At 44.5% G+C, this 25,606-nt stretch overlaps 1 protein-coding gene across 2 annotated transcripts; it reads right to left on the minus strand.

Moving 5' to 3' along the window:
* Positions 1-298: 298 nt before the first annotated feature.
* Positions 299-25,574, minus strand: SNRNP40 (small nuclear ribonucleoprotein U5 subunit 40). 2 transcript variants are annotated; one of them, XM_074976524.1, is made up of 10 exons: positions 25,391-25,574; positions 24,503-24,632; positions 19,002-19,095; positions 17,785-17,950; positions 15,654-15,776; positions 12,495-12,615; positions 9,078-9,160; positions 8,586-8,647; positions 2,429-2,532; positions 300-804 (listed from the first exon to the last, which is right to left on the minus strand). In XM_074976524.1, the coding sequence occupies exons 1-10, from the start codon at positions 25,544-25,546 to the stop codon at positions 755-757; spliced, it is 1,089 nt and encodes a 362-aa protein (XP_074832625.1). In that variant the 5' UTR covers positions 25,547-25,574; the 3' UTR covers positions 300-754. The 2 variants fall into 2 exon arrangements, with proteins under 2 accessions (XP_074832626.1, XP_074832625.1); XM_074976525.1 differs by lacking the exons at positions 9,078-9,160; positions 12,495-12,615 and having other exon boundaries at positions 299-804.
* Between the last annotated feature and the right edge of the window lie 32 nt (positions 25,575-25,606).

The following is a 25,606-nucleotide window of genomic DNA, read 5'->3' on the forward strand; positions in this document are numbered from 1 at the left end:
AACCATGTATGGGGGAAAGGGACTGATTCCTTTGGCTGTTGAGTACTTAATACTCTAAATACTTGTCCTGGAAGCCTCTGTCCTTTAAAGTTGGTTTATAGGAGCTGGCCAGTGTTTACTCAAACAAGAAACTGGGATTCAAGGCTGACAATTATTTCCAATGTGGTCATTTTTATTCATATTCTGAATAAAAAAAATAAAGCAGCTCTCCTGAAGATTAAGTGGGTTCTTTTCCTAGATTCTATTAAAGCAAATGTTTCCCATTTAATAGTGTACAATAGAAGAATAAAACAAAGCAGTAACTTCCAGTCAGTTCTTATAAAAAGTTGTTTTATTTTTTTTTTTGTATAAAAACCAGGAGAAACTGGACAGGAAATACACACTTCACTTACTGCATTATAACACATTTAACAAATAGTAAGTGATTCTGGTAATTGCCAATAACCTCTTCAGCAGCTGAAAATGGAACAAATGAAGCATCTTAAAAATTCCAGAGATTTTAGATTATAATGCATTTCCTACCACCTCCCCTCCCAGAAATTCCCTTCTCTTCTCTTTGTTGAAGGAGCACCCAGATGTAGCGTCTTCAAAACCTTGTTGTTTAGGGTATAAATATTTTGCTGCAAACGAAGCTGGCTTGATATTTTCCATTACCACACGTGTCTGAAGGGGCTGGCACTGGGTGGAAGCAATTCAATTCTACTTCCGTAAACGAAAGGGTATCAAGGTCAATTATTAAGCTGTCTTCTCATCTTCACTGGATCTCTCCCATATACAGTCTTTTGTCGCTAGATGCAGAGAGAACTGAATCGGTAGGGAAGGGGAGAGAGAAAATGCAAACATTAGGAACCTTTGGAGAGTTTAGCTGCAGATGAGTTAACACCCAATTGGATTTAAGTACCCATGTCACTTTCTCTCAGTCTTGTACCTATAAGTTCAAAGGTCTGCCCCCCACAGCATGCTTTTCAGAATTATTAGTTTCCTGATAGCTAATCCAATTTTGCACATTCTTGACACCAACTGACATTTTTCTATCCCAACTTATAATTGCAGGTATCCTTCATATTAAGTTACACACTATGTTTACACTGTTATTGCTATTCTCCTTTAAAAATAGCAATAAAATGTCAAACGTTATTTTCTTTGCAAAAAATGTTCATATTTCAGAAATTTTAGTACTCTAATTCAGGTCACTAGCCACTAGACGGAGCAATCTTCTTCCTCAACTGTCTCTAAGGGCCATTATTCTTGTTTACCACAAAAGTTATAAAGCCAAACAAATTCAGCTATCATCCCAACAGATTTAATTTAGATGTGGCTATTCAGTGGCTTCACAACATAGATCTCAAGTGCAGCAAGCCACTTGCTAGTCTGCTGTACCCATTACCCAGGGCAGGCACCCATGTAAAATCAACTGGAGATTTTCTTGCCCAAAGTTTATCGATTCAGACCCCTAATCTCAGCACTCTTTAGAGGTCTGTGTGTCTCTGCGTGCTGAACTGTGGGGATCTCGGAGGCAGTGCTTTACAGGATTAACTCCCTTTGATGTTAATATCAGCCACTCTCATAACCCTTTGCGCATGGAGGGGACAGATCCTTTGTTTATTCTTCCTCATGAATGAATGACACACAAAGTCATTCTTAGCTGGATGCAGTTGCAGACAACCTCCCTCTGTTCAGAGAAAGATTGCTCTGTGCTTTCAGCACCTTCTCTGGCCTGGAGACAGAACAATGAATAACTGAGGAACAAACTCATAATTCATGGCACTGAATTCCCACACCCAGCCTTCTGTAGAGATTTTTATCCCCGGGGGAAAAAGTATTTCTAGGGGTGAGGAGTGTCAATTTCCTGGCCAACACAAAGGGGTGCCCCAGCTCATGATAATGATGAGCCTTTGTTTCCATGGAAACCATGTAACCCTGAGGATCTGTCTTTACTACAAAGAAGACTGTACTAAGAAACAGCTGTTAAGATGGTTCCAGCTACCGCAATGCTGGCACAAGTGGAGGGGATATAGTATGGTGACGACAGCTTTTGAAACCATCTAGCAGACGGAGCTAGATCTGAATCAGGGGACCAAAGAGTGTGTTGATACTTCCTGGAACAGGCTGTTTAAAGAAACAATAGTAAGATGTTACCTCACATGTACCTGAATTTGTGATGTGCTAATTTTCAAGTGCATCTCATTTATGTATATAAATGCTGTGAGGGGAGCTCAGCCCAGAGCTGGCGAAGGAAAGTAGGGAAGGTCTGATTATGCTGCTTGCTGGGTAGAGCATTTCTACTCACAAAACCCCTCCAGCAGCCTGCCCTCTCCTGGGCTGTGGGGAAGTCCTACACTTAGCACGCAAGGTCAGAATAGTTCAGCAGCACGCCGCCTTACCTCCCTAGAAGAAGAGGGATTCGTGACAAATCAACAAGACTTACTAATTGGCTCCTCTGGATGGAAAGCCACCTCGTTGACTGAGCCTGCATGGCCTGGCAGCTTGTAGAGAATTCTCCTGGAGGTTGTATCCCACACATAAACAAACCTGCAAGACAGAGTCATTATGAGGGTGAAAGCTTCCTGAGGGCAGGACTTCGGAAAGGAAAGAACCTCCTGCCCACCAATCAGTATAGCTTTCCCAGCAACTTACATCTCCCTTGCCACGTGTTAATAATTACAATTGTCTTCCATCTTTAAACACCCTAAGAGACTACATCAGAGACAAAAAACGCATTGTTACAAGAGACAAAAGACCAGGTTAGACAGTGAGCAGAGATAAAGCTTCTCAGCCCATACCTGTAAAGGGCTGCGAGCTCTCTGAGGTGTGTTTCAGACAAGGAGGCAGACGGCTGGCATTACATGTCTCGGAGGCACTGTACACCCAACCGTAACAGTTTCGGACGAAGTGACATGTGGGATGGGGGTGGTGTCAGTGGGGATTTTATCTCGGTGCCAATGCCCCAGCATGCAAGCACATGGCACCAAGAGCTTAGATGTGCAAGATTTGGGTGAGAAGAAGTCCGAGATCCTCACTCTTCAAGATTACATCACTTTTTGGAAGGGCAGGGATGCTCAGCCCAGCATCTTAGAAAAGCCCCAAGTTACCATTTCACTTGCTTACAAATTCATCTCGAAATTCCAGCTAAGTATCAGCATTTTTCATCACTTGTGACAAACTTGTATAGCACAGCCGTTTGCCCCTAGACAGCTGACAGCCCAGCACACCCTGCAGCAGCTGCTAATGGTTAGTGTGTCAGTGCACTTTGGGAGGAGTGCTGCTACAGACAGGCTGCTCCACGGTGGAACGGCTGCTCATCTTCTACCGAAACCAACTCTTGATCCAGTTCAATTCCTCACAGCTAAATATTGTGACCATTTGGTAGAGAGAAATCGGAGTCAGCATTCACTTCTGAGTGACAGTTTAGGAGGGGGCAGATCAGATTTGTAATGCCTTTTTGGGAATCTCTTCGTAGTCTCTGTCCCCAACCCGTCTGCACCATTGCTAGCTCCTGCCTCAATGTGTCTCGTTCGCTGAAGGACACCATGAAGGAGACTCTAAAACATTTCCATGTGATGGGTCAGAAATTAACTTCTGGCAGCATGACCAGTTCAGCTTTTAAGAAGATTAAAACAGCCCACTGCAAATCATGCTACACCCACGAATGCAAACGGACCAATGCCCGAAACATATTATTACAAATACGGTCCACTAGCATCTCATTTGCTGCCATTATGGCTGAGCGACTAACTGTTCAGCTAATGCTCAAGTTGTAGACAAAGCGGTGCTCTGACCCGAGCTACAGTGAGATTGTTAGGGGCTTGTTGTCAAGGAGAATGAGTAAGAACACTGAGCGAAGTATTATAAACCAGGCAAAACCACAATATCTCCCACCTGAATGACTTCCTTTCAAATACATCAGAACTGCTCTATCATGCGAAACGCCTTTCATTACAGGGTTCACATCTCAGAGAATTCACTGAAATGGGCTCCGGATAGCTGCCAGTTATGGACTAAATTTAGGCTGTTCTCTCTTTGCTTTGGAACTGAAAGAAGAACTCTCCATGGATGTCACCAGCCTCTCAAACTAACCTGGCTAGCTGGGGGAAAAGTTTTGATGGGGCAGTAATTGGCTGGGCTGAATGAAAAGGCTGTCTTTGCTGTCATCACTGCATTCACCAAACGGGACAATGAGGGTACAAAGGACAACCAGGCAAGAAAAACCACATAAAAGCAACCAACAACATTGGTCTACTCTGAACTAGGTCTCTGCAAAAGGCACCAGGGACCCCATGTTTATTTCTCTCTAAATCAGATGTGCTGTTTTTTTAAAAGTCTCTTCTGCCAGCCCTGCAAACTCAGCCTGAGATCCGAGAGCCAAGCTCCTGCCACCTCCCCTGTTCCTGCCTTGTGTATTATCAGCAATCGAGAGAGTCAACAAATTCTGAGTTACAACTATGCAATCCTATTGTTTTCTACATGATTTCACAGGAGCGAGAGAAGAGAGTTGGGCCTTGTATTTAGAACTTAGTTAACTTGTAGCTGACAGAATCCAGCTTTCACCCATGTTGCTCCACAGGGTTATTATTTTTGGTCAATTAATCAAGTAGTTCCTACTCTGGCTCAGCAGGTCTGCTCAGATCTGCACATCCACTTTCCAGGCTGGAACTATACTTTACCTGCTTCATTTAAACTCTTTAAAGGGGAAAATAAGATACATACAAGCATGGGCTTTTTAAATTATGAACCTTATTTAATGAAGCATCTATTTAAATAAGAGAATAGCTTTTTCAGCTTAGTAGGTGAATGCTGCGATAATCTCTGTTCCAACATATTCCACGTTAACTGTTTTTATTAAAGCTGTGGGAAGAGGCAAGGCATTTTTAATTGCTTCTTTTCACCACAACAAGTTCCTGAAGGCTCAGCAGTCATTTTACAGCCACAAGGATTTCCAGCTGAACTTAGCAATCTTCAGGGTCTATACAATGTCGCAGAAAGCCAAACCTTACTTTGCAGCCAACTTTCACATCTCAACCAGGGGTTGTGCACAACTCAACCTGCTGCTCACAAAGAGGGAAGAAACGGTAGGAGAAATAGAAGTGGGTGGAAACCTGGGCTGCAGTGACCATGAGATAGTAGATTTCAGGATCCTGACAAAAGGAGGAAGGTTGAGTAGTAACATACAACCCTTGATTTCAAATGAGCAGACTTCGACTCCCTGAGAGAGCTGATGAGCAGGATCCCTTGGGAAGCAAAGATAAAGGTGAAAAGAGTTCAAGAGAACTGGCAGTATTTTACAGAAGTCTCACTGAAGGTACAGGAACAAACCATCCTGCTGCATAGTAGGAAATGCAAACATGGAGGCAACCAGCTTGGCTTAACAGGGAAATCCTTAATCAGCTTAAACTCAAAAAGGATGCATACAAGAAAGGGAAACGTGGACAGCTGACTAAGGAGGAGTATAAACATATGGCTGGAGAATGCCAGGAAGTAATCAGGAAAGCGAAAGCACACTTGGAACTGCAGCTGGCAAGGGATGTGAAGAGTAATAAGAAGGGTTTCTACAGGCATGTTAACAATAAGCAGGTTATCAGGGAAGATGTGTGGCCATTACTGGATCAGAGCGGTAACCTAGTGACAGATGGTGTAAGAAAAGCTGAAGTACTCAATGCTTTTTTTGGTCTCAGTCTTCACAAAGACAGCTCCCACACTAGTGATAGTGCAGTGTGGGAAGGTGGAGGGCAGCCATCTGTGGGGAAGGAACAAGTTCTGAGCTATCTAGAAAAAACTAGATGTGCACAAATCCAGTGATCTGGATTTAACGCACCCGAGGGTACTGAGGGAACTGGCAGACTTCACTGCCGAGCCTTTGGCCATTATCTTTGAAGATTCTTGGAGACTGGGAGAGATGGCGGATGACTAGAAAAAGGCAAACCTAGTGCCCATCTTTACAAAAGGAAAGAAGGACAATCCAGGGAACTGTAGACCCATCACCATTACCTCAATCCCTGGGAAAATAATGGAGGGGATCCTCAAGGAATCCATTTTGGTGCACTTGGAAGCGGGGGGAAGTGATAAAAAGTAGCCAACATGGATTTACCAAGGGCAAGTCCTGCCTGACCAATCTGATTAGCTTCTATGACGAGATAACAGACTCTGTGGACATGGGGAGGTCAGCGGATGTGATATACCTTGACCTCAGCAAAGCTTTTGATACAGTCTCCCACAACATTCTTGCCCATAAGTTGAGGAAGTATGGATTGGATCCATGGACTATAAGATGGATAGAAAGCTGGCTTGACAGCCGGGCCCAATGGCTCGTGGTCAATGGCTCAATATCTGGATGGCGGCCTGTTTCAAGCAGAGTGCCGCAAGGCTCGGTACTCGGGCCGGTGTTGTTCAGCATCTTTATTAATGACCTGGATGAGGGACTGGATTGCACCCTCAGCAAGTTTGCAGATGACACAATGCTAGGGGGAGAGGTAGATATGCTGGAGGGTAGAGAGAGAATCCAGAGTGACCTGAATAAACTGGGAGGATTGGGCCAAAAGAAATCTGATGTGGTTCAACAAGAAGTGTGGAGTCCTGCACTTGGGGCAGAAGACTCTCAAGCATTGTTATAGGATGGGGGCCGACTGGCTAAGCAGCAGTACAGTGGAAAGGGACGTAGTGGTTATGGTGAATAAAAGGCAGGATATGAGTAAACCGTGTGCCCTTGTAGCCAAGAAGGCTAACGGCAAACTAGGGTGCATTAGGAATAGCATTTCGAGCAGATCTAGAGAAGTTGTGGCCTGACCAGTGCCAAATAGAGGGGAACAACATCTGCAATATTGTGTCCAGTTTTGGCCCCCACGTATAAAAAGGATGTGGATGTGCTGGAGCAGGTTCAGCAGAGGGCAACAAAAATGATTAAGGGGCTGGAGCACAAGATCTATGAGGATAGGCTGATGGATTCGGGTTTGTTTAGTTTGCAGAAGAGAAAACTCAGGGGTGATTTAATAGCAGCCTTCAACTTCCTGAAGGGCAGCTCTGAAGAGGAGGGTGAAAAACTGTTCTCAGTGATGTCAGATGACAGAACAAGGAGCAATGGTCTGAAATTAAAGATGGAGAGGTGTAGGTTGGATATTAGGAAAAACTACTTCACCAGGAGGGTGGTGACATAGTGGAATGCGCTGCCTAGAGTGATGGTGGATTCTCCGCCCCTAGAGGTTTTTAAATCCCATCTTGACAAGGTTCTGCCTGGGATGACTTAGCTAGGGTTGATCCTGCTTGAAACCGGGAGCTGGACTAGATGACCCCTGAGATCCCTTCCAGCCCTAGGATTCTATGAAAGAGGCAGAACAATTACTTTCACTTTGACTTCCTAACAGGACATACACACAGACAGAAAAATTAGTGGAACAGTGTTCCGGACATGTCCGGAGTATGGCGTCCCTCTTTGTCTCACTGTGCGAGGTGACCGCATGCACTTGGTTATGCACTGTACACAATGTTCATTTCAGGTTGTGAGACTTCAACCAGCACCGACAGAACCAACCTAGCAGCCTGTCATTTTCATCTTGAGTCACCATCCTGCACTGTCAAGTCAGGGCCACCTAGCACTTGCTGTGTTAATAAACATAGCCATTCTACCAAGCAATAGCAGCATAAGCATTTCACATAGCAGTACTTGCAGGAAGCATCAGATAAATTAAAATGTTAGTCTCTTAGGTGGGCTGTCTTTAGCTGGGAAGTAAGAACTAGCATTTCCCCTCCCCCAGCATAATATGTTCATATCTAATTTGCTGACTGCTATCACCTCTAGGTCTCTCATGGAATTCACATTTGCCAATTCCTGTCACCAATGTGTTTGGATTAGCTCCTTCCAGCTGTGCCAGCATCCATCACCACAACCCCTCCAGTATCTTTACCCTGCCCAGACTCGTCCCAAGCCCCCTTTGTTTACTTCTTAATTGTTGTTTGTGCTTGTGGCACCTTCCACTACAAAATCCCAGATGATGCTAATTTACACAATCCTTAATACAAATATTACATACAAGCAGAGCTGCTGTGACCCTTGGAGTACACCACTGAATGATTCCACCCATTAACCTTTGCTTAGAACTGCTATGTTCATTTTCACTTCAGCTGGAAGCACTCATGGGCAAGCCATCTGGATTTCATGCTTCTAGTACAGCTTCACAAGGCTTGATACCCAATTGTCTCGAGAGATAATCTCTGTAGAACACGTATTTTGTGCTGCTGTTCTGTAACTGGAATTGGAAATGACTATGTTTGTCTGCCACAGTAAGTCCTTTGCAAAGACCATCCTGTTCGTGCTGAAATTTTGTTATTCTCAAAGTGTAACTGTGTCTCCTGGGTACTATTTTAAGAACTACACTCACATTGTTACAATATTGTAAGGCAGTACAGAGCAGCGCACTGTGCTAGGGCTGCAGCATCTTTCTCAGACCTGTCCCTGTGCTCCTCTCTTGTATGCACTGTCTGGAAAACAAGTCTAACAGAATTTAACTCACAAGGTTCTGATGAGGCTCAGCTAGCAACTGGAAAGTGCTTTGGCACAGAAGGTGACAGAAAAAAGCACAATAATTAACTGTTACCTGTCTGCAGAGCCGCCTGCTATTTTACTCCCATCTGGTGACCATGAGCACCTCAGAAGATTCTGCAAAGCAAACAAATATGCAGAATTCATTTATGTGAGAAGTTGTTGGTTCCTCCTTTTGCCTGAAATAAAATCACCATGGGACTTGAAAACATCATGAAGAACACTTTAATGATCTTTTTGAAAAGAAGACTGTCGTTAAGAGATTGTATTTTATTACTGGAAATATCCAGTGCCTTGTTATTGTACACAAAGTGGATATTAAATGAAGAAAATATTTAATTTACAGGTAATTATAGCTGAATTGAGCAAAGAAATCTTGTTACTGCAGCTTTAATTGGAATGCCCCTTTACACATTAATCTTGCCTCCGTCCTCATTAAATCTTTTCTAGTTTATAGTTTTGAGTTTAAAAAGCAATTTACAGACAAACTAATAGATGACTGTAGCATGTCATTAACAAGCAGTGGTGCAGAGAACAGCACACTCACCTTCTCAAAGTTATGCACATTCCCCTGGAATATCTTTACACACCTCTCTTTAGGGGCAAACGGTCGCACGTCCCAAATACGAACTGTAAGGGAGCACATCACACCCATACTGAGTCAGACCAATAGTTCACCTACCCCAATATCCTGTCTTCCAACAGTGGTCAAAGCAGGTGCTTCAGAGGTAATGAACACAACTGTGATCTTTCCCATCACCCATTCCCAGCTCTGACAAACAGAGGCCAGGGAGCCCATCTCTGCTCAACCTGGGTAATGCCCTGGCTGGACTGATCCTCCATCAACTTATCTATCTTTTCTGAACCCTGTTATAGTCTTGGCCTTCACAAAATCGTCCAGGAAAGAGTTCCATGGGTTGACTGTATGCTGTGAGAACACATACTTCCTTTTGTTTGTTTTAAGCCTGCTGTCTATTAATGTAACGTGGTGACCCCAAGTTCTTGGGGCACGAGAAGGTGTAAATAAAACTTCCCTGTTTTTTCTGCCAATTCAGTCATGATTTTATAGATCTCTATCATATCTCGCTTTTAGTCATCTTTTCCAAGCTCAACATTCTTGGTCTTTTTAAGTTCCCCTCAGATGACAGCCATTCCATACCCCTCACCATCTTTGTTGCCCTCTTCTAATTCCAATATATCTTTCTAGAGATGGGGCAACCAGTACGGCACACAGTATTAAAGACGTGGTACACCATGGATTTACAAAGAGGTAATACACTTTGTCTTATGATCTATGCATATCAAATGGAAGGGACTCCCTCGGATGGAGTACTGCAGAAAGGGACCTAGGGATCACAGTGGTCCACAAGCTGAGTACGAGTCAATGGTGTGACACTGTTACAAAAAAAACATGATTCTGGGATAAATTAGCAGGATTGTTGTGAGCAAGACAAGACACGAGAAGTAATTTTTCTTATATTCACTGTGATTAGGCCTCATCTTGAGTACTGTGTCCAATTCCAGGTACTACATTTCAGTAAAGCTGAAGAGAATTTGGAGAAGGTCCAGCAAAGAGCAACAAAAATTATTAAAGGTCTACAAAACATGATCTATAAGGGAAAGATTCAAAGGAATTTGGTTTGTTTAGTTTGGAAAAGGGAAATCTGAGAGGGGACATGCTAATAGATTTTAAGTACATAAATGGTTGTTACAATGAGAGGGGACAAGAATTATTTTCATTAACCTCAGATGATAGGACAAGAAGCAATGGGCTTAAATTGCAGCACAGGAGGGTTAGGTTGGACGTCAGGAAAAATGTCCTGACAGGGCTGTTAAACACTGGAATGAATTGCCTAGTGAGGGTGTAGAACGTCCATCAGTGGAGACTTTTAAGAACAGGTTAGACAAACACCTGTCAGCTATGGTCTAGATGGTGCTTGGTCATGCCACGAAAGCAGGTGACTGGACTATATGACCACTTGAGGTTCCTCTTAGTTCTAGATTCCGGTATTCTAAACTGTTCACAATGGCTGCTACATCTCTCTCAAGTACTAATGGCTAATTTAGACCCCCTCATTTTATATGTATAGTTTGGACTGAGCTTTCCAACATACCTATTTTTACCATTTAACAGCATTGAATTTTGTTGCTCAGTCACCCGTTTTTGTGAGATCCTTTGTAACTCTTTGCAGTCTGCTTTGGTGATCTGTCTGCAACAGCTAAAGAGGAATAGTTCCAGCAACAACTATACAGTGGAGGTGACTGTACAAGAGTCTCTGGAAAAGTGTTTTTCTTTGAAGGGATTTTATGGATAAGAGCACTGACTGGAAGACAGGCCTCTTGGATTCTTTTCCCAGATCTGCCACAGATTTCCTAGGTGACCTGTAAGATGCTGTAGCCGATTTGGGGTTCCTGGGGGGCCACTCTGCCCCACTGCCAGGGGTACCATGACAACCCCTGAGCCAATAGTTCAGGGCTTCCCACCTTGCCTTAGCTGGACGAGAGGTGACAGTCAATAACATGGCCTTGCTTCAGGTGAGCGATGGGGGAAATTAGCTTCAATCTCACAGGAGAGAGCCCAGGCCCTAGCTCATGGTGGGCAACAAACACCACAGTTCATAGAAGGCCCAGGCCCTAGCTCAGGCTGGGGCAGCAAACAACAGTTCCAATGAAGGACGCTGGTCCTAGCACAGGGCAGGGCAACAAACCAAAGAGCTCACGGTAGGTCCAGGCCCTCGCTCAGGGCGGGGAAACACATACATATCGTTTACATTTTCAAGATGGGCACAGACACCCTGCCTGTGCTGGTGGAGAGAGGGGAGACTGCCACCCAGCAAGTGGGTGGCAGGGGAGAGATGCAGACCCACCCACTCCACTGCATCCCGGCCCAGGGGTCCTGGTTGCAGCAGCATGGTCGGCTGCGCGGGTCAGTGGGGATCCCAGACCGCAACATGCTGACCCACGAACCTTTAACGGTTCTCATTATTCTCCTGGGCCACACCCCATCTCCCCCTCTGCACGCACCTGAATGTCCAGGTGGTCTCTCTGGGTTTCCAGAGTCTGCCGGGACCTGGGAGGTTCATGTCAGTCTGTGGCTGCTTGCCAGTTCGCAGTTCCCTGATCCAGGAGCCTGGAACAGATCTCAGGCCCTCCTGGAGGCCAGCCCCTTACTGAGCCCTCAGGCTGGGCTTTATAGTCCTAGCTGCACCTCCTGACTTCTGGTCAGGTGACTGGGAGGAGTCAGGCTCAGTCACAAAATGGTTCCCAGAAGGCTTCCTCCCCTTCCAGGTGAGGGGGCAGCCACTCCGCCCCACTACAGATGGGGACAACACCTCTGATTCAATCCAACGCCTTTGTAGAGTGCTTTGAGATCTATATTCAAACACATTACGTACTCTGTAGGTTTTATTATTCAGTTATATTATGACTATGGGTCCCAATCACAGACCAAGGCTGCGCTGTGCTAAGCACTTTACAAACACACAATGGACAGGCTTGGTTACATCAGAGGGAATGCTCATAGCACTATCTGGCTCTTACAATGCTCAGTATTGTGGAATCAGAGACAGTGGGATAGATCTGGGTCAGCTAACTTATGTCCTGACAAAGTGGGCTTGCTCCTCCTTGAGTGTCTGCAGTGCTTTCCACTCCTAAGTAATCTGTGTTGGGGTTGCCTTCGCTTCACTTTGAAGAGATGACAAACCCTCCTAGTGCCATCACCCTTTTCATAAAAATCATCAGGGTAAGCACAGAGGCACTATAACTGGAATCACAACTTGCACACACAGCGTCAGTCTACTAGACAAGTTCAGCCTAGATTTTCTTGTGGCACCCAGTTCCATCAAGTTATTCCTCACACACTTCCATACAGTCACACTCCCTAACCAGCTGCAGCTCTAAGTGGTGCGAATGCTACTTACGTGGCTGCACTCTGATTGCCCCAGCCTGTCACCCCAGGAACTACCTGTGTTGTCCATTGCGTTGGAAAGCAAGTAAGAGCCTTCTGAACTCAGACTGAGGCCTGTCACGGAGTCAGCATGCCCTCTCATTGTGTATGTTAGCTTGTTCTGGCGCAGGTCCCATACCTTTCAGAAAAACCACACATAATGGAGAATCAAAACACAATACTGTGCAAGGAGCCTCCTGTCAATGTAATTGGCAAGACTGGAAGAAGCTGGCCTGACTGCATGAAGGCAGAACCCACAACTGGTGCACCCTATAGGCAGCATCAGTACAATGTTCTCCAAACCGTTTGTCTCAAGCTTCACCTGGACAGACTTCCACAAAGCTCTCCGCAGAGAACAGTCAGTGCAAATTGGGATGTGCACGCCTACCTACACTGAACCAACTGGCACCTCAGCCCTCAACTCTTTTCACATAGCCACTGACCAGAACAGTCATGAGCTGGGAACAACTCTCAGGCTGCATCTACACAACAAGATAAATGCAAATGTATTAACATCAATTCTGCAACACCGGATTTTATAAATTTGATTTTGACTATCCTCACCTCCCCACGTGGCTCCTCACAAAGTCAACTTGTTACTGCTACACTCAACTGGCAAACATTGACTGTTGCAGCAATGTACTGCATTGTGCGAACCTATCCCACATTTCCCTCATCCCCCTAGCATTCTGGGTATTTTTGCTGGTATTTGACATCATCTTGCCACATTGCATTGCCCTCATTCACCTCCCGTAATAAGCAAACATCCACTTTTCTAGGCAGAAGGAAGAAAAAGTAGGGCACCAACAAAAAATGACAAATTAACAGAAATCTCTTTCTTCCATAACAGAATTGTTTTTTAAAACTCTACCTGTAAGTGAATTATCAAAGATTTTATAAAAATCAGCAGGTGTGTGTCTGCTCAACTGGCCATCCACTGTCTGTCCACTGACTGCATCTGATCCCTCAAAACAACACAGGGACAAGGAGAAGTATGAAGAAAGGGTAGACAGTACAGATTTGGAAAAAAGAGTTACTGAAGAGAGAGATTTGGGTCCCCAGTCCACTATACAGCTTCCATGCACAATCTGTATTCTCAACTGGCCCTCCATCCACTCTTCCCTGTGCAGAGGGGCCCAAGCTGGAAGAGGATGGAAAAGCCAGGAAAAAGATTTTAATATTCCCTCTTTACTACACAGACATTGCCAACACAGGGGATGGGGCCCACCAAACTGCATTGCAATTGTGGGGCAGTTTGGTATTTAGGAGTTTGGCCAGTTGACATGATCCCTGAAAATCTTCTTTGGCTTTGGTGAGTGGGGTCCTTGGCTCAAGGGCCACTTGAGCTGCACCCCCGGCCACAACACCACCCCAAAAATCTTAGCTGCCGGGGGAGACGTACCTCTGGCAGCAGCTACCCCCCACCCCCCGGGTCCTTGTTGGGGCAGGAGAAAAGAGGTTCACCAGGGGGCCAGCTGAATTACTCCATGCTGAAAATCTTCACCGATGGGGAAGCCCCCCAGTGACTACAAGGCACCAAAAATCTTTCCCACCCTTGGAGCCCTAACTGTGCACAAGGAGGACATGGTGCTGCCTGGCAGCATGGTCAGCACCGAACAGCAGGCATGTCCTTTTATTGGATTTTAATGATTGTGTTGAGTGCAGGAAAGACCCCGACTGCAAAACGCCTGTGGGGGAGGGAGGTGCAGTGCTCACAAATGTAAACCACTGAAAAGAAGTTTCTTGGCTTCTCATGGAAACATGACTCCCACAATAGCCTTGCTGCCACATGGTGCAGTGGAGAGCAGCGGCCACAGTGGAGCATTGTGGGGCACATATGGGACACCTCTGGAGGCTAATAAATTTGATTTTAAGATGCGGCGCTTCCACACTGGCCCTTATTCAAACTTTGAAATTTGAACTTGATGCTATATCCAGCAGGTACTGATGATATCGTGATATCGATACTAGTGCTCCCTAAATCAAGCTAACAGCATTTACAGTGAAGACAGTCGTGGTAATACTGAGCCTACTGCCTTAAATTTGAATTTATCTTGTAGTACAGCCTCATTCTCTGATGGGCTGGATCTGAACTGGTGAACTACAACAATTAAGCCTGCACATCTGCCCAGGCATGATACACATGACTTCACATAACTTTCTCCCCTAAAATGCCCCTGTGTATCCACTGAGGATCTGGATGCTGACCAAGCAAAATTACTGAATATCACCATATGATCAGCAATAGTCTTATCAGCACTTTGGACACTACAAACTGGCTGACAGAGAGAGAGGGCACTGTGGCCAAGACCCACAGGTTGTGCTCCATTCTCTCTCCCCACACCAAAAAAAAAAAAAAAAAAAAACATTTTGGAACCCTTAAGTTTCAAATGGTCAGGCAGAAATATCATTGCTCTAGTGCTTCATCGCTGTAACATCCCCTTCACCAGTTCAATACTCATTCACACAGGACCTAGATAAGATGGAGACTAGAGGCTTGCAGGTGGTGTTTGTCTCTGGGTAATAACAGCAGTTATTTCAAAATAAATGTTCCAGCATCTACACAAAGCAACAGCTATTTCAAAATAGGTGCTGTTAAGACAAGGACTAGAACCTACTTTGAAATAAGCCACCATGTGTCCAACGTCTACTTCAAAATAGGCTGTACTGCGTGTAGATGCTGTATTTCGAAATATCTCTGGGTTATTTCAAAATGCACGTGTGTGTGTGTATCAGCCTTATTTTGAAATAAGCTATTCTGGAATAGCTCTTCTGGAATACCTTATTTTGAAATAAGGCTGATGTGTAGGCATATCATCCAACCGTGACACAGTCATGTAAGAACTGTTCTGCAAACCACTTAACTCAAAATTAGCTAATCGTTATTTAATTTAAACTAAATAAATCTTTTCTGTTTCATACCTAGCAGACTCATGTCATGGTAGGAAACTGGAGCAGGCTAAGCTCATCGCAGAAGCTGCTCAACACCGCAAAAATCAGGCTGACTAAGTAAAATGTGGAGGTCTGACTCTGGACTGCAAATTTAATAGCCATCAAGACTAACCCACTACCATATCATGCCCATTACGCACAATAGTACCTGGGCTAAAGTAGAAGGTCAGGGAGCCTGTTTGGGACCAGTTACAAAAGAGAAATATGGTAAAACACTCAACATACCTTGATATCATTGTCTATGCCTCCTGATATAATCTGATCGCTGGTATCATTGAAGGTCACTGCTAATACCTGGTAAGTGTTCTGAAATGTCTGGACAGCAGCTTTTTTACGAATATCCCACAGCTGAAAGGATACGGGAAGCAAAACTGTTTAAAGTTACATACACATCAAACATTTCACAGTACAACTAAGGAGTCACATTGATACTCCCCATTGCCATGTTGTCAAAGTGCTCAAGAGCTGACTTTAGAAGAAAGAGGTGGTGGATCCCTACAGAGAATCTGTTATCCTGACACATATGTACTTTTTCAAGGGGCAGGGACTATGGATGTTAACAGTTACCTGGTTAGCCTCACCCTAAATGGATGAGGCTTATCCGTTACAGTTAACCGGTAGGGGCTGGAGCAGCCCCCAGATCCCTTTGGCAGCCCCAGGAATGCTGCATGCAGGGAGCTCCAGCCTGCCCTGTTAAGCTTATTAAACAGGATTTTACATCCCTAGCAGGGACAGAAAGCAGAAAACGAGACTGCATTTTTCCCCAAACTACAACGAACAGGAATATAAACTACTTACATCACACGGTTAATTTTAAAACTAAGCTCATTAAAAAGCAAGACAGACGTGAAAGTTGGGGCAAGGGGAAGGAGATGACAACTATATTCAATATCAGATGAGAAATAATCAGTTTAGTTTATAGCAATGGAGACTTAGGTTAGCTATTGGGAAAAACAAGAACATGCAATCAGGTAATATTAGAACTGGAAGAGACCTCAAAAAGTCATCAAGTCCAGTTCCCTGCCCTCATGGCAAGGCCAAACACCACCTATAATCATCCTCTAATTTATTCAATCTGTTCTTAAATATCTCCAATGATGCAGACTCTACAGCCATCCAAGGCAATTTATTTCACTACTTAACCACCTGACAGTTAGGACATTTTTCCTAATGGCTAACCTAAGCCTCCCTTGCTGCAATTTAAGTCCACTGCTTCTTGTCTGATCAGAGGTTAAGGAAAATATTTTTTCTCCCTCCTCCTTGTAACACCCTTTTAGTTACTTGAAAGCTGCTATCATGTTCCCTCTCAGTCTTCTCTTTTCTAAACAAAAACCCAATTCTTTTGATCTTTTCTCATAGGTCAATAAATGTAGTTCCTTTTCTCTGGACCCCCTTCAATTTCTCCACATCTTTCCTAGAATGTGATGGCCAAAAGTGGACACAGTACTCCAGTGGAGGCTTAATTAGTGCAGAGTGGAGAAGGACAATAACTTCTCATTTCTTGCTCACAACACTCCTGTTAATGCATCCCAGAATCATGTTTGCTTTTTTTTTTGGCAACAGTGTTACACCGTTGACTCATACTCAGCTTGTCGTCCACTATGACGCATAGATCATGTTACTTAGGGAAGTTCTGGAGGTTTTTAAGAGCTGAGACAAATACCTGTCAGGCATGGTTTAATTAACTCTGCTTTAGCATGGGGTGGGGGTGGAGAGATAGACCAGATGACCTACTGATGACCCATCCAGATTTATATTTCTATAATGCTTTATAAATATAACTTCTTGCCCCAAGGAGGATCTAATAATGTAAGTCAGATTGCTTCAATATGGACATTTCTGTGGTGCTTTGGCAATGCCTGTCCAAATGTTGGTAATGGGGTTTGGGGCATGAAGGAGAACAGCATTTATCTTTTAAATGATGAAATTGTTTGCCAGTGAATTTACAGGAATGTAAAAAAAGGGCTGAACTGGAGGTACTCAGCAGCTATGATCCAGGGAAGAATTCATTTAAAAATCCCAGCCCTGATTCACACAAGCCATTTTCCCGATTTAGTCTCATGATCTTTTCCATGATTCCAATTTTCTTTTTAACAATCTAGTCTTTTTATTCAAAATTTCACGGGTCAGCATACATTAGGAAAACTGAGGAAGTTAACAGGCAAGTGACTCAGGCTGGGATTTGGTTCAAAGGCAATTCTGGATGAAGAGGGTCTCATATGAACAAAATTTTACTCAAGCGATTTATTCAATTAGTTGTTTTTGAAAAGGTCAGGGAAGCTAGATGTTCTTTATTCAGATGGGTCATCTTACGGCTTCCATCAATGTAACAGTCAGCCCATACAAAAACACTGACCTTCACTGTTCCATCGTCGCTGCCAGTACAGACGAGCTGGGGTCCCCGCCTCGCTGGATAACAGGAGTTAACGAATGATGTGTGTCCCTTCAGCCGTTTTACTCTTTCTCCAGTCTCACTATCCCACACTGCTACTGTTTTATCTGTGGATGCTGAGAAGAGCATGCTAGTGGGAGGGAAAAAGGTGACACAGCTATGGAATCCTGAAAGGCGATCAAGTATCTGCCCCCAAACCTCTTTTATTACTCTACAAATACAGACTATAGCTTGAAAAATTAAGCAGATTCTTGCTAGTTAGAATACTAAGGCTAATACTGGGAGGCTGTTGCCATAAAATGGCTTCTGGTTTTGTGGGAGGACCCAGGGGCAGCAGAATGATGAAAAGCGCACTGTAGCCCTCATCCCACTTATTGGAAGGGTGTCTGCTGGTTTCCTGTCAGACTGCATCTCCTTGACATTGCTTGGATTGATGGTGGTGCAGGAGGGATCTCTTTTGTAAAAGCCTCTTCTGTAGAGAGCTTTCCAAATTATCCAATACAATAAACTCTTGTTTAACCAGTATTTGAGTAACTCGCACTCTCTAATAACTGGCATAACTCAGAGCTGAGAGCTCTGGTCAGGGGACACCAGGCAGGAGTGCAGAGGAGCCTGCCAGCCGCACTCACATGTAGCAGGCTTCCCTGCAGTCTCCTGGGGGACGCTAGTGTAGACACGGCCAAAAAGTTTCTGTACTAACAGTTTGTCTCAGCCAGTTTCGCTTTTCTTATCCTGAACCTTTCCTCCATTTTCTCTCACTCACTGAAAGGCCCCCATCCACTTTCTCAGATTCACTTGCTACGGACAGGCCAGAGTGCCTAGCTTTAGATCTTCTGCTCCCCATTCATGGGCCTGGGAACTTTCCCTTTGGTTCTACTCTTTGCTCCTGCACTTTAGAACAGATGTAATATGTTGAGCTATTTCTGGGAGGGCAAACCATACAAGGAACACCACTGCTTCTTTTCAGAGCCACCAGACAAGAGCAGTAGCAATGAAGAGCTGTCAAGCAACAGCTAGATCCTCCTTGTCAATTGCACGTATCTTTTACCTGTTCTGTCAGAGCTCTAAACACCACAGCTTCATTCGTGCAAACTATTTACCAAAACACTGTTCGGAATTCATTCAGAAACAGCAGCAAGGCAGGGTAATAACAAATCAAGTCAGTTTCTTCTGATATTTACCTGCCATCAGTGTTATAGTGCAACTCCATAACTGCTCCGCTGTGTCCCTTCAGGGTGGCATAATTATCACAGTCCCCATACACATGCCACAGCACTGGAAAAAATAAACGAAACTATACCTAAAACTATGTCCCAATACCAATTTCTAAAATCACCACGGTGACTTTCTAAGCTCTAGAGCAGCAGTTCCCAACCTTTTCCAGATGGAGACCCATTTTGACAATTCAGAAACAGTTGATGACCCAAGGCAATTCAAAATGGGGAAGGAAGCAGGGCCATAACTAGTTAATTCTGTGCCCAAGGCAAGAATATAAAACTGTGCCCCCTCTTGTTTATATATTCATAGTTATTTAATAGAACAAGGGAAAATAAATTAATAATAAAATAACACTGTTAATAATTTTATTATTGTAGTTGATCTGAGTTATGGTAGGGGAAAGACATTCATCCACAAACAGCTCCCCACCACTTAAACCCCATGCTCAGAGGCTGGAGGGACTGGGGAGGTCATGCTCAAAGGCAGAGGGTAGGCTGGGGGGGGTCACACTCAGGGGGCTTGGGGGGCTGGGGGAGTCACACAGACTGGAAGGGCAGGGAGGGTCACATTTGGGCTGGGGGGGGTCATACTTAGAGGCTAGAGGGGGAGTCACAATTGGGCTGGAGGAAGATGCAAACAAAAAATGAAAACTGACAGATCAGCTACACTGACTAGAAGGGGAGGGGGGCAAAAATTACTTACTGCAAGAGTCTATTAAGTGGCTTGCGTGGAATGACTATGAATATCAAAAGGTGGAAAAGCTGCCCTTGTAACACGTAACTGCTTCTCTATTGATAGAGTTGCTGGCTATGGCAGCATTAAGGAACTGCAAATGGCTTCTTTAAGAGCCACATGCAGCTCCCAGTTGCTGGCAACCCTTAACAAATCTAATTGTGACCCATACTTGGGTCCAGACCCATAGGTCGGGAATCCCTGCTCTAGAGTATTCAGCACCATCTCCAAACCCAGGCTTTTAGTATGTGGAACAGAAAGACTTCAAATGGTCAATGCAAATCCCTTGCAAGAGAGATGGCTGACATTGTAAATGTACCTTAGATAGACTGGTTTATTTATGTTCTTCAATGTAGGTGGAAAAAGGAAACACCTTTTTCAAACTCTCTGCTGACTCTCCAAGCACTATTTTTTTTTTTAAAGACTTTGGACACTCAGTGATATTCTCTTCTATTAGTTGTATGTAAAATCATCCATTGTTCAGAAAAGTATTTCCTTTCAACCCTTTTGAATGCCATCTTTGCTCCTTATGGACAAATAACTGGTTAAAAGACATATGACAAAAGGTAAGAATAAAAGGCAAGTTTTCAGAATAGAGTGAGCTAACTACTAGTGTCCCCCACGGTTCTGTACTGGGACCAATTCTATTCAACATATTTATCAATGATCTTAAGAAAGGAACAAACAGTGAGGTGGCAAAGTTTGCACATGATACTAAACTGCTTAAAATCATTAAGACCAAAGCAGATGGTGATGAGGTTCAAAAAGCTCTCACAAGACTAGGTAATTGGGCAACAAAATGGCAAAATAATTTTAATATTGGAAAAAATAATCCCAACTGTACCTACAAAACAATGGTGATTAATTTAGCTATTATCACTCAAGAGAGAGATCCTGGAGTTATTGTGGATAGTTCTCTTAAAACATCGACTCAATGAGCTGCAACAGTCAAAAAGAGAAACAGAACATTGGGAATCACGAAAAAAGGACAGAGAGTAAGACCGAGAATATTTTACTGCCTCTGGATAAATCCATAGCATGACCACGTCTTGAATACTGGATACAGATGTGTCTTGGCATTGGAAAAGGTTCAGAAAAAGGTAACAAAAGTGATTAGAGGTTTGAACAGGTGCCATGAGAACAGAGATTAAAAGACTGGGACTTTTCAGATTAGAAAAGATGAGACTAAGGTCTGTAAAATCATGACAAGTAGAGAGAGAGAGAACAAGAAAAAGTTATTTACTTGTTCCCACAACATAAGAACTAGCGGATCACCACATCAAATTAATAGGTAGCGAATTTAAAACGAACAAAAAAAATTTCTTCATGCAGCACAGTCAAGATGTGGCACACCTTGCCAGAGAATGTTGTGAAGACCTGGACTTTATCAGGGTTCAAAAAAGAATTAGACAAATTCATGGAGAATAGATGCATTAACACTTATTAAGCAGGATGGGAAAAGAATGGTGTCCTTAGCCTTTGTTTGTCAGAGACTGTAAACGCGTGATGGGATGGATCACTTGTGAATTACCTGTTCTCTTCACTCCCTCTGGGGTAGAGGTTGGCAGCCTGCAGCTCCGGAGCCTCATACGGCTCTTTAAGGAGTCAGTTGTGGCTCTGTGCACTGCCACCGCTAACTCCTCTTGCAGATCCCTGTCCTGCTGCCACTGGAATAATGGAACTAAATTTAATTGATTTAATGGCTGGCACAGTAGCGGGAGGGATCTGGCTGTTAAACCAATTAAATTTAGTTACATTATTTCAGTGGTGGCAGGGCAGGGGGGCTGCCTGCACTGCAGGTGGGGGAAGTACTAAGCCCACAGGAGAGCTGAGAGAAGCTCTTTAGCTGAAGTGGGTTAAACCTGGGATTGGGGGCACAGGTTTGGGGGCTGAGGTTGGTGAAGCCTGAAGATGGGTGGTGTGTTTGTGGGTTAAGAGGGGTAGAGCCTGAGAAAGGGGAGGGCATGGTGGGTTAATGTGAATATTGCTCCTTCCTGCTTAAGTGCCTATCCCCAGGTACAGCATTTTCCTTGTCCTCGTTTGCTCTCCAACCCAGGGGTGAAAATAAACTTTCTAACTGGTACAAATTATTCTGTGTGTGCTATTCTTAAAATACTATAGTTGGTAGCCTGTGCTAGCTTGATTGTAGTTTAAAATGTAGTTTGAGTAAGAATTTGCTCCACTGAAGGCATATGCAGTAAGAACCCATTATAGTACAGCTAACTTAGGCTCTGAGAAGCCTACTTTTTTGTATCTTTCCTGTCAGCATTAACACAAGCAGCCTGCAAGTAAGACACAGCATGAGGGGCTTTTTGCAAACTTTTTTTTTCCCTTCATCCTGTTTTTAAGAAAAGGTAAGGTCAGACAGGTTATATTCGTAATGTTAAGACATGTATGTTAATCTTTGCCATCTGCGACACTTTTTCTGTCGCCAACTGGTGTTCTAGCTTTCCCCCACCTACCCTGACTGGAAAGGTGTCATATTGCCAATTGGATTCAGATAAGGTCACCCAACAGTGTTTCCCCCTCAATCTTTTATCAGAAATTGGTCTTGGGAAAATATACGTTAAGAACATCAGGAAATTTGGGGTATTATTGATTGTCAAGAATTCTATGAAGTCAGAGCTTAATTTAGCATCTGTACTTAAGTACAATGAGGTAAATTACACGTACTACATGATGGGGTCAAATTTAGCTACGACAGATCAGGAAAGGGATCTTGGAGTTATAGTGGATAGTTCTCTGAAGACATCCACGCAGTGTGCAGCGGCAGTTAGTAAGGCAAATAGGATGTTAGGAATTATTAAAAAAGGGATTGATAATAAGACAAAAGATATCATACTTCCCCTATATAAAATTATGGTACGCCCACATCTCGAGTACTGCGTGCAGATGTGGTCTCCTCACCTCAAAAAAGATATATTGGCATTAGAAAAGGTTCAGAAAAGGGCGACTAAGATGATTAGGGGCTTGGAAAGGGTCCCATATGGGGAGAGGCTAGAGAGACTGGGACTTTTCAGTTTGGAAAAAAGGCGATTGAGGGGCGATATGATAGAGGTATATAAAATCATGAATGGTGTGGAGAAAGTGAATATAGAAAAATTATTTACCTTTTCCCATAATACAAGAACTAGGGGACACCAAATGAAATTGATGGGTAGTAGGTTCAAAACTAATAAAAGGAAATTTTTCTTCACACAGCACACAGTCAACCTGTGGAACTCCTTGCCCGAGGAGGCTGTGAAGGCCAGGACTCTATTAGGGTTTAAAAAAGAGCTTGATAAATTTTTGCAGGTCAGGTCCATAAATGGCTATTAGCCAGGGATAAAGTATGGTGCCCTAGCCTTCAGTACAAGGGCAGGAGATGGATGGCAGGAGATAAATCACTTGTCTTCTGTTCTCCTTCTCTGGGGCACCTGGCATTGGCCACCGTCGGCAGATGGGATGCTGGGCTTGATGGACCTTTGGTCTGACCCAGTATGGCCATTCTTATGTTCTTATGTTCTTATGTTCTTAAATTGGGTACAAGAACTTTTCACTGCCAGGCAAAGGAGTGCCAGACAGAATGAGTACCAGGGTGTATTTTTCAATCAGTTGGCTCTCTCTCTACTATCTCTGTTCTTGGAACAACCTTTTGTTTTTCCTTTTTCACTTAACCTAAATTCTACCCACTGCAGTAACACCTTCCTCGCTGATTGAAATGAGCTGGCCTTGGCTTCTAGAGGGTTCAAAGGAATCAGTGAGTACTGCATCCTGCTTGGCTAGCATAAGTTTAAACCATAAATGCAGTTAGTTAGATAACTTTTGTATTACTGTTGTAACGTTGTTAAGTAAAACCTTTAATTGTAATTTTTTACTAACCCTGTTAAACATCTTCAGTTTGTATCTGTTAAGTACTGCATGAATACCATTGTGCTGCTAAAATAAACAAACCACAGGCTCTGCTAAAAGCAGTGTGTGTGTAATCACTGGAAAGCCTGAAAAACTTCCCTCTACCCTGAGACAGACTCTGTCTCAGCCTCCTTTTGTTAACTCAGGAAAGATGTGAACCTTAATCTTCAAACTTTAAGTGAGATTGGCAAGGCTTCCCAAATCCATAAATCACACTACCCTCCCCGCAGAAGTCAACAGGTTTGACATTATTTATTAAGGACTGCCTCATATTCAACATACTGTGGCTCTTGAAGTATTGATTTCATAACTGAATTTGAAAAAAAGGCTCTTCTCACTCTTTTGCTTGTAGACCCCTGCTCTGGGGCATCTGGCACTGACCACTGTCGGAAAACAGGCTACTGGGAGGGATGGACCTTTGGTCTGGCCCAGTATGGGCATTCTTATCCTGAATGAACAGTGCTCAATGGGGGCTGCAGAAGAGTGCCAAAGAGACTGAGCTCAAATGCTGCCTACTGCTAAGAATTCTCTATTGATTTTGTGGCATTCCACTTCAGAATATGGGGAAAAAACAATTTCCCCAATACAAATTGCTGTGGTGGGGTACAAAGTGAGACAGACTCTCTTATCAGAGGGCCACAGGTGCTTTAGGGAATTACAGAGGTCACTGACCCTTTGAAACATCCTTGGAAGTGCACAGCAGGCCAGTGAAGAGCAGTCAGCATTCAACCCCACTGCTCACAGCAGCTCATGCCACAGCACTTAAACACAGAGATAGCAGTTGACATAAGCACCGTATCTTGTCAGAAAATTAGCTCAGAGTGCAATCTCACAAACTCACAGATCAGTCTGTCAAATCCTGCAGATGCTAAAGTTGCTCCATTAGGGTGAAACTTGCAACAGTAGACCTCTCCTTCATGTCCAGAGAGCAGCATGATCGGTGCCTGGAGAGAGGAACATCTTGGAGGGCCCTAAAACACAGAGAAAGATGATAAACCATATGAACCAAAATGTGGGCAGTGCAGACAAGTAGACCAGAAAAATATTCTAACTCCCTTACAGGTTTTACTAAGCTAGTATTTACAAAGGACTTACAAAGGACACTCTAAGGAGGTATGTAGATTGGCTATTAGGAAAAACTACTTCACCAGGACGGTGGTTAAGCACTAGAATGCGTTGCCTAGAGAGGTGGTGGATTCTCCATCCCTCAAGGTTTTTAAGTCCTCGCTTGACAAGGTCCTGGCTCGGATGACTTAGAGGGGTTGATCCCGCCTTAAGCAGGGGGCTGGACTGGATGACCGCCTGAGGTCCCTTCCAGCCCTAGAATGCTACGATCCTAAATACTGTCCCCACTCTACAGACGAAGAGAACCAAGGCCTGTTTTGGGAAAATAACTTGTCTAACGTCACGCAAGGGGATGCAGGAGGAGCGGAACCAAAGGAGAACAGGGGTTCAGAGAACGGCGCTGGGTAGCGGTCCCTGACTCCCCGGCTCTCCCGTGAGGGGAGCAAGGCTACCTGCCTACCCGCTCGGTGGGCACGGGGAGGCGCACAGGGAGACCGAGCCGGAGCGGCCGCCAATTCACCAAGCAGTAGGGCGAGATGCGCGTGTGCAGCCTATCTTCTGACGGGGGCCGCCCGTGCTTGGCCACCCGCCCTCCCCACACAGGGCGCCGGGCCTGGCCGGGCCCCCGCCACGCCGCGCCGGCCCCAGCCCGCCCGCGACTCACCGCTTGCAACAGGGCCCCCGGAGGCGGCTGTCCCCCGGCCGGGCCCGGCCCCAGCAGCAGCTCATGCCGGGGCCGCTTAGCCGCCGCCGCCGCGGTCGCGGTCGCTACCAGCGCCAGCTCCGGGCCGGGCCCTTTGCGCTTCTGCTGCTCGATCATCCCCACGCGCGGCAACCCCCACGCTAGGCCTCCCTCACAGCAGCCAAGCTCCGCCCCCTC

This window comes from Carettochelys insculpta, chromosome 24 (genome assembly GCF_033958435.1).
Source record: "Carettochelys insculpta isolate YL-2023 chromosome 24, ASM3395843v1, whole genome shotgun sequence".
In the NCBI taxonomy this organism is placed as follows: domain Eukaryota; kingdom Metazoa; phylum Chordata; order Testudines; family Carettochelyidae; genus Carettochelys; species Carettochelys insculpta.

What these genes read in the sequence shown, in the direction of transcription:
- SNRNP40 (XM_074976524.1), bottom strand. Translation starts at nt 25,546, where the DNA reads ATGATCGAGCAGCAGAAGCGCAAAGGGCCCGGCCCGGAGCTGGCGCTG. An exon ending in CACTATAACACTGATGGCAG is followed by an intron (nt 17,951 to 19,001) that starts GTAAATATCAGA and finishes CCCTCCCACTAG; the next exon opens with CATGCTCTTCTCAGCATCCA. An exon ending in ATGTGCATAACTTTGAGAAG is followed by an intron (nt 8,648 to 9,077) that starts GTGAGTGTGCTG and finishes TTTGCTTTGCAG; the next exon opens with AATCTTCTGAGGTGCTCATG.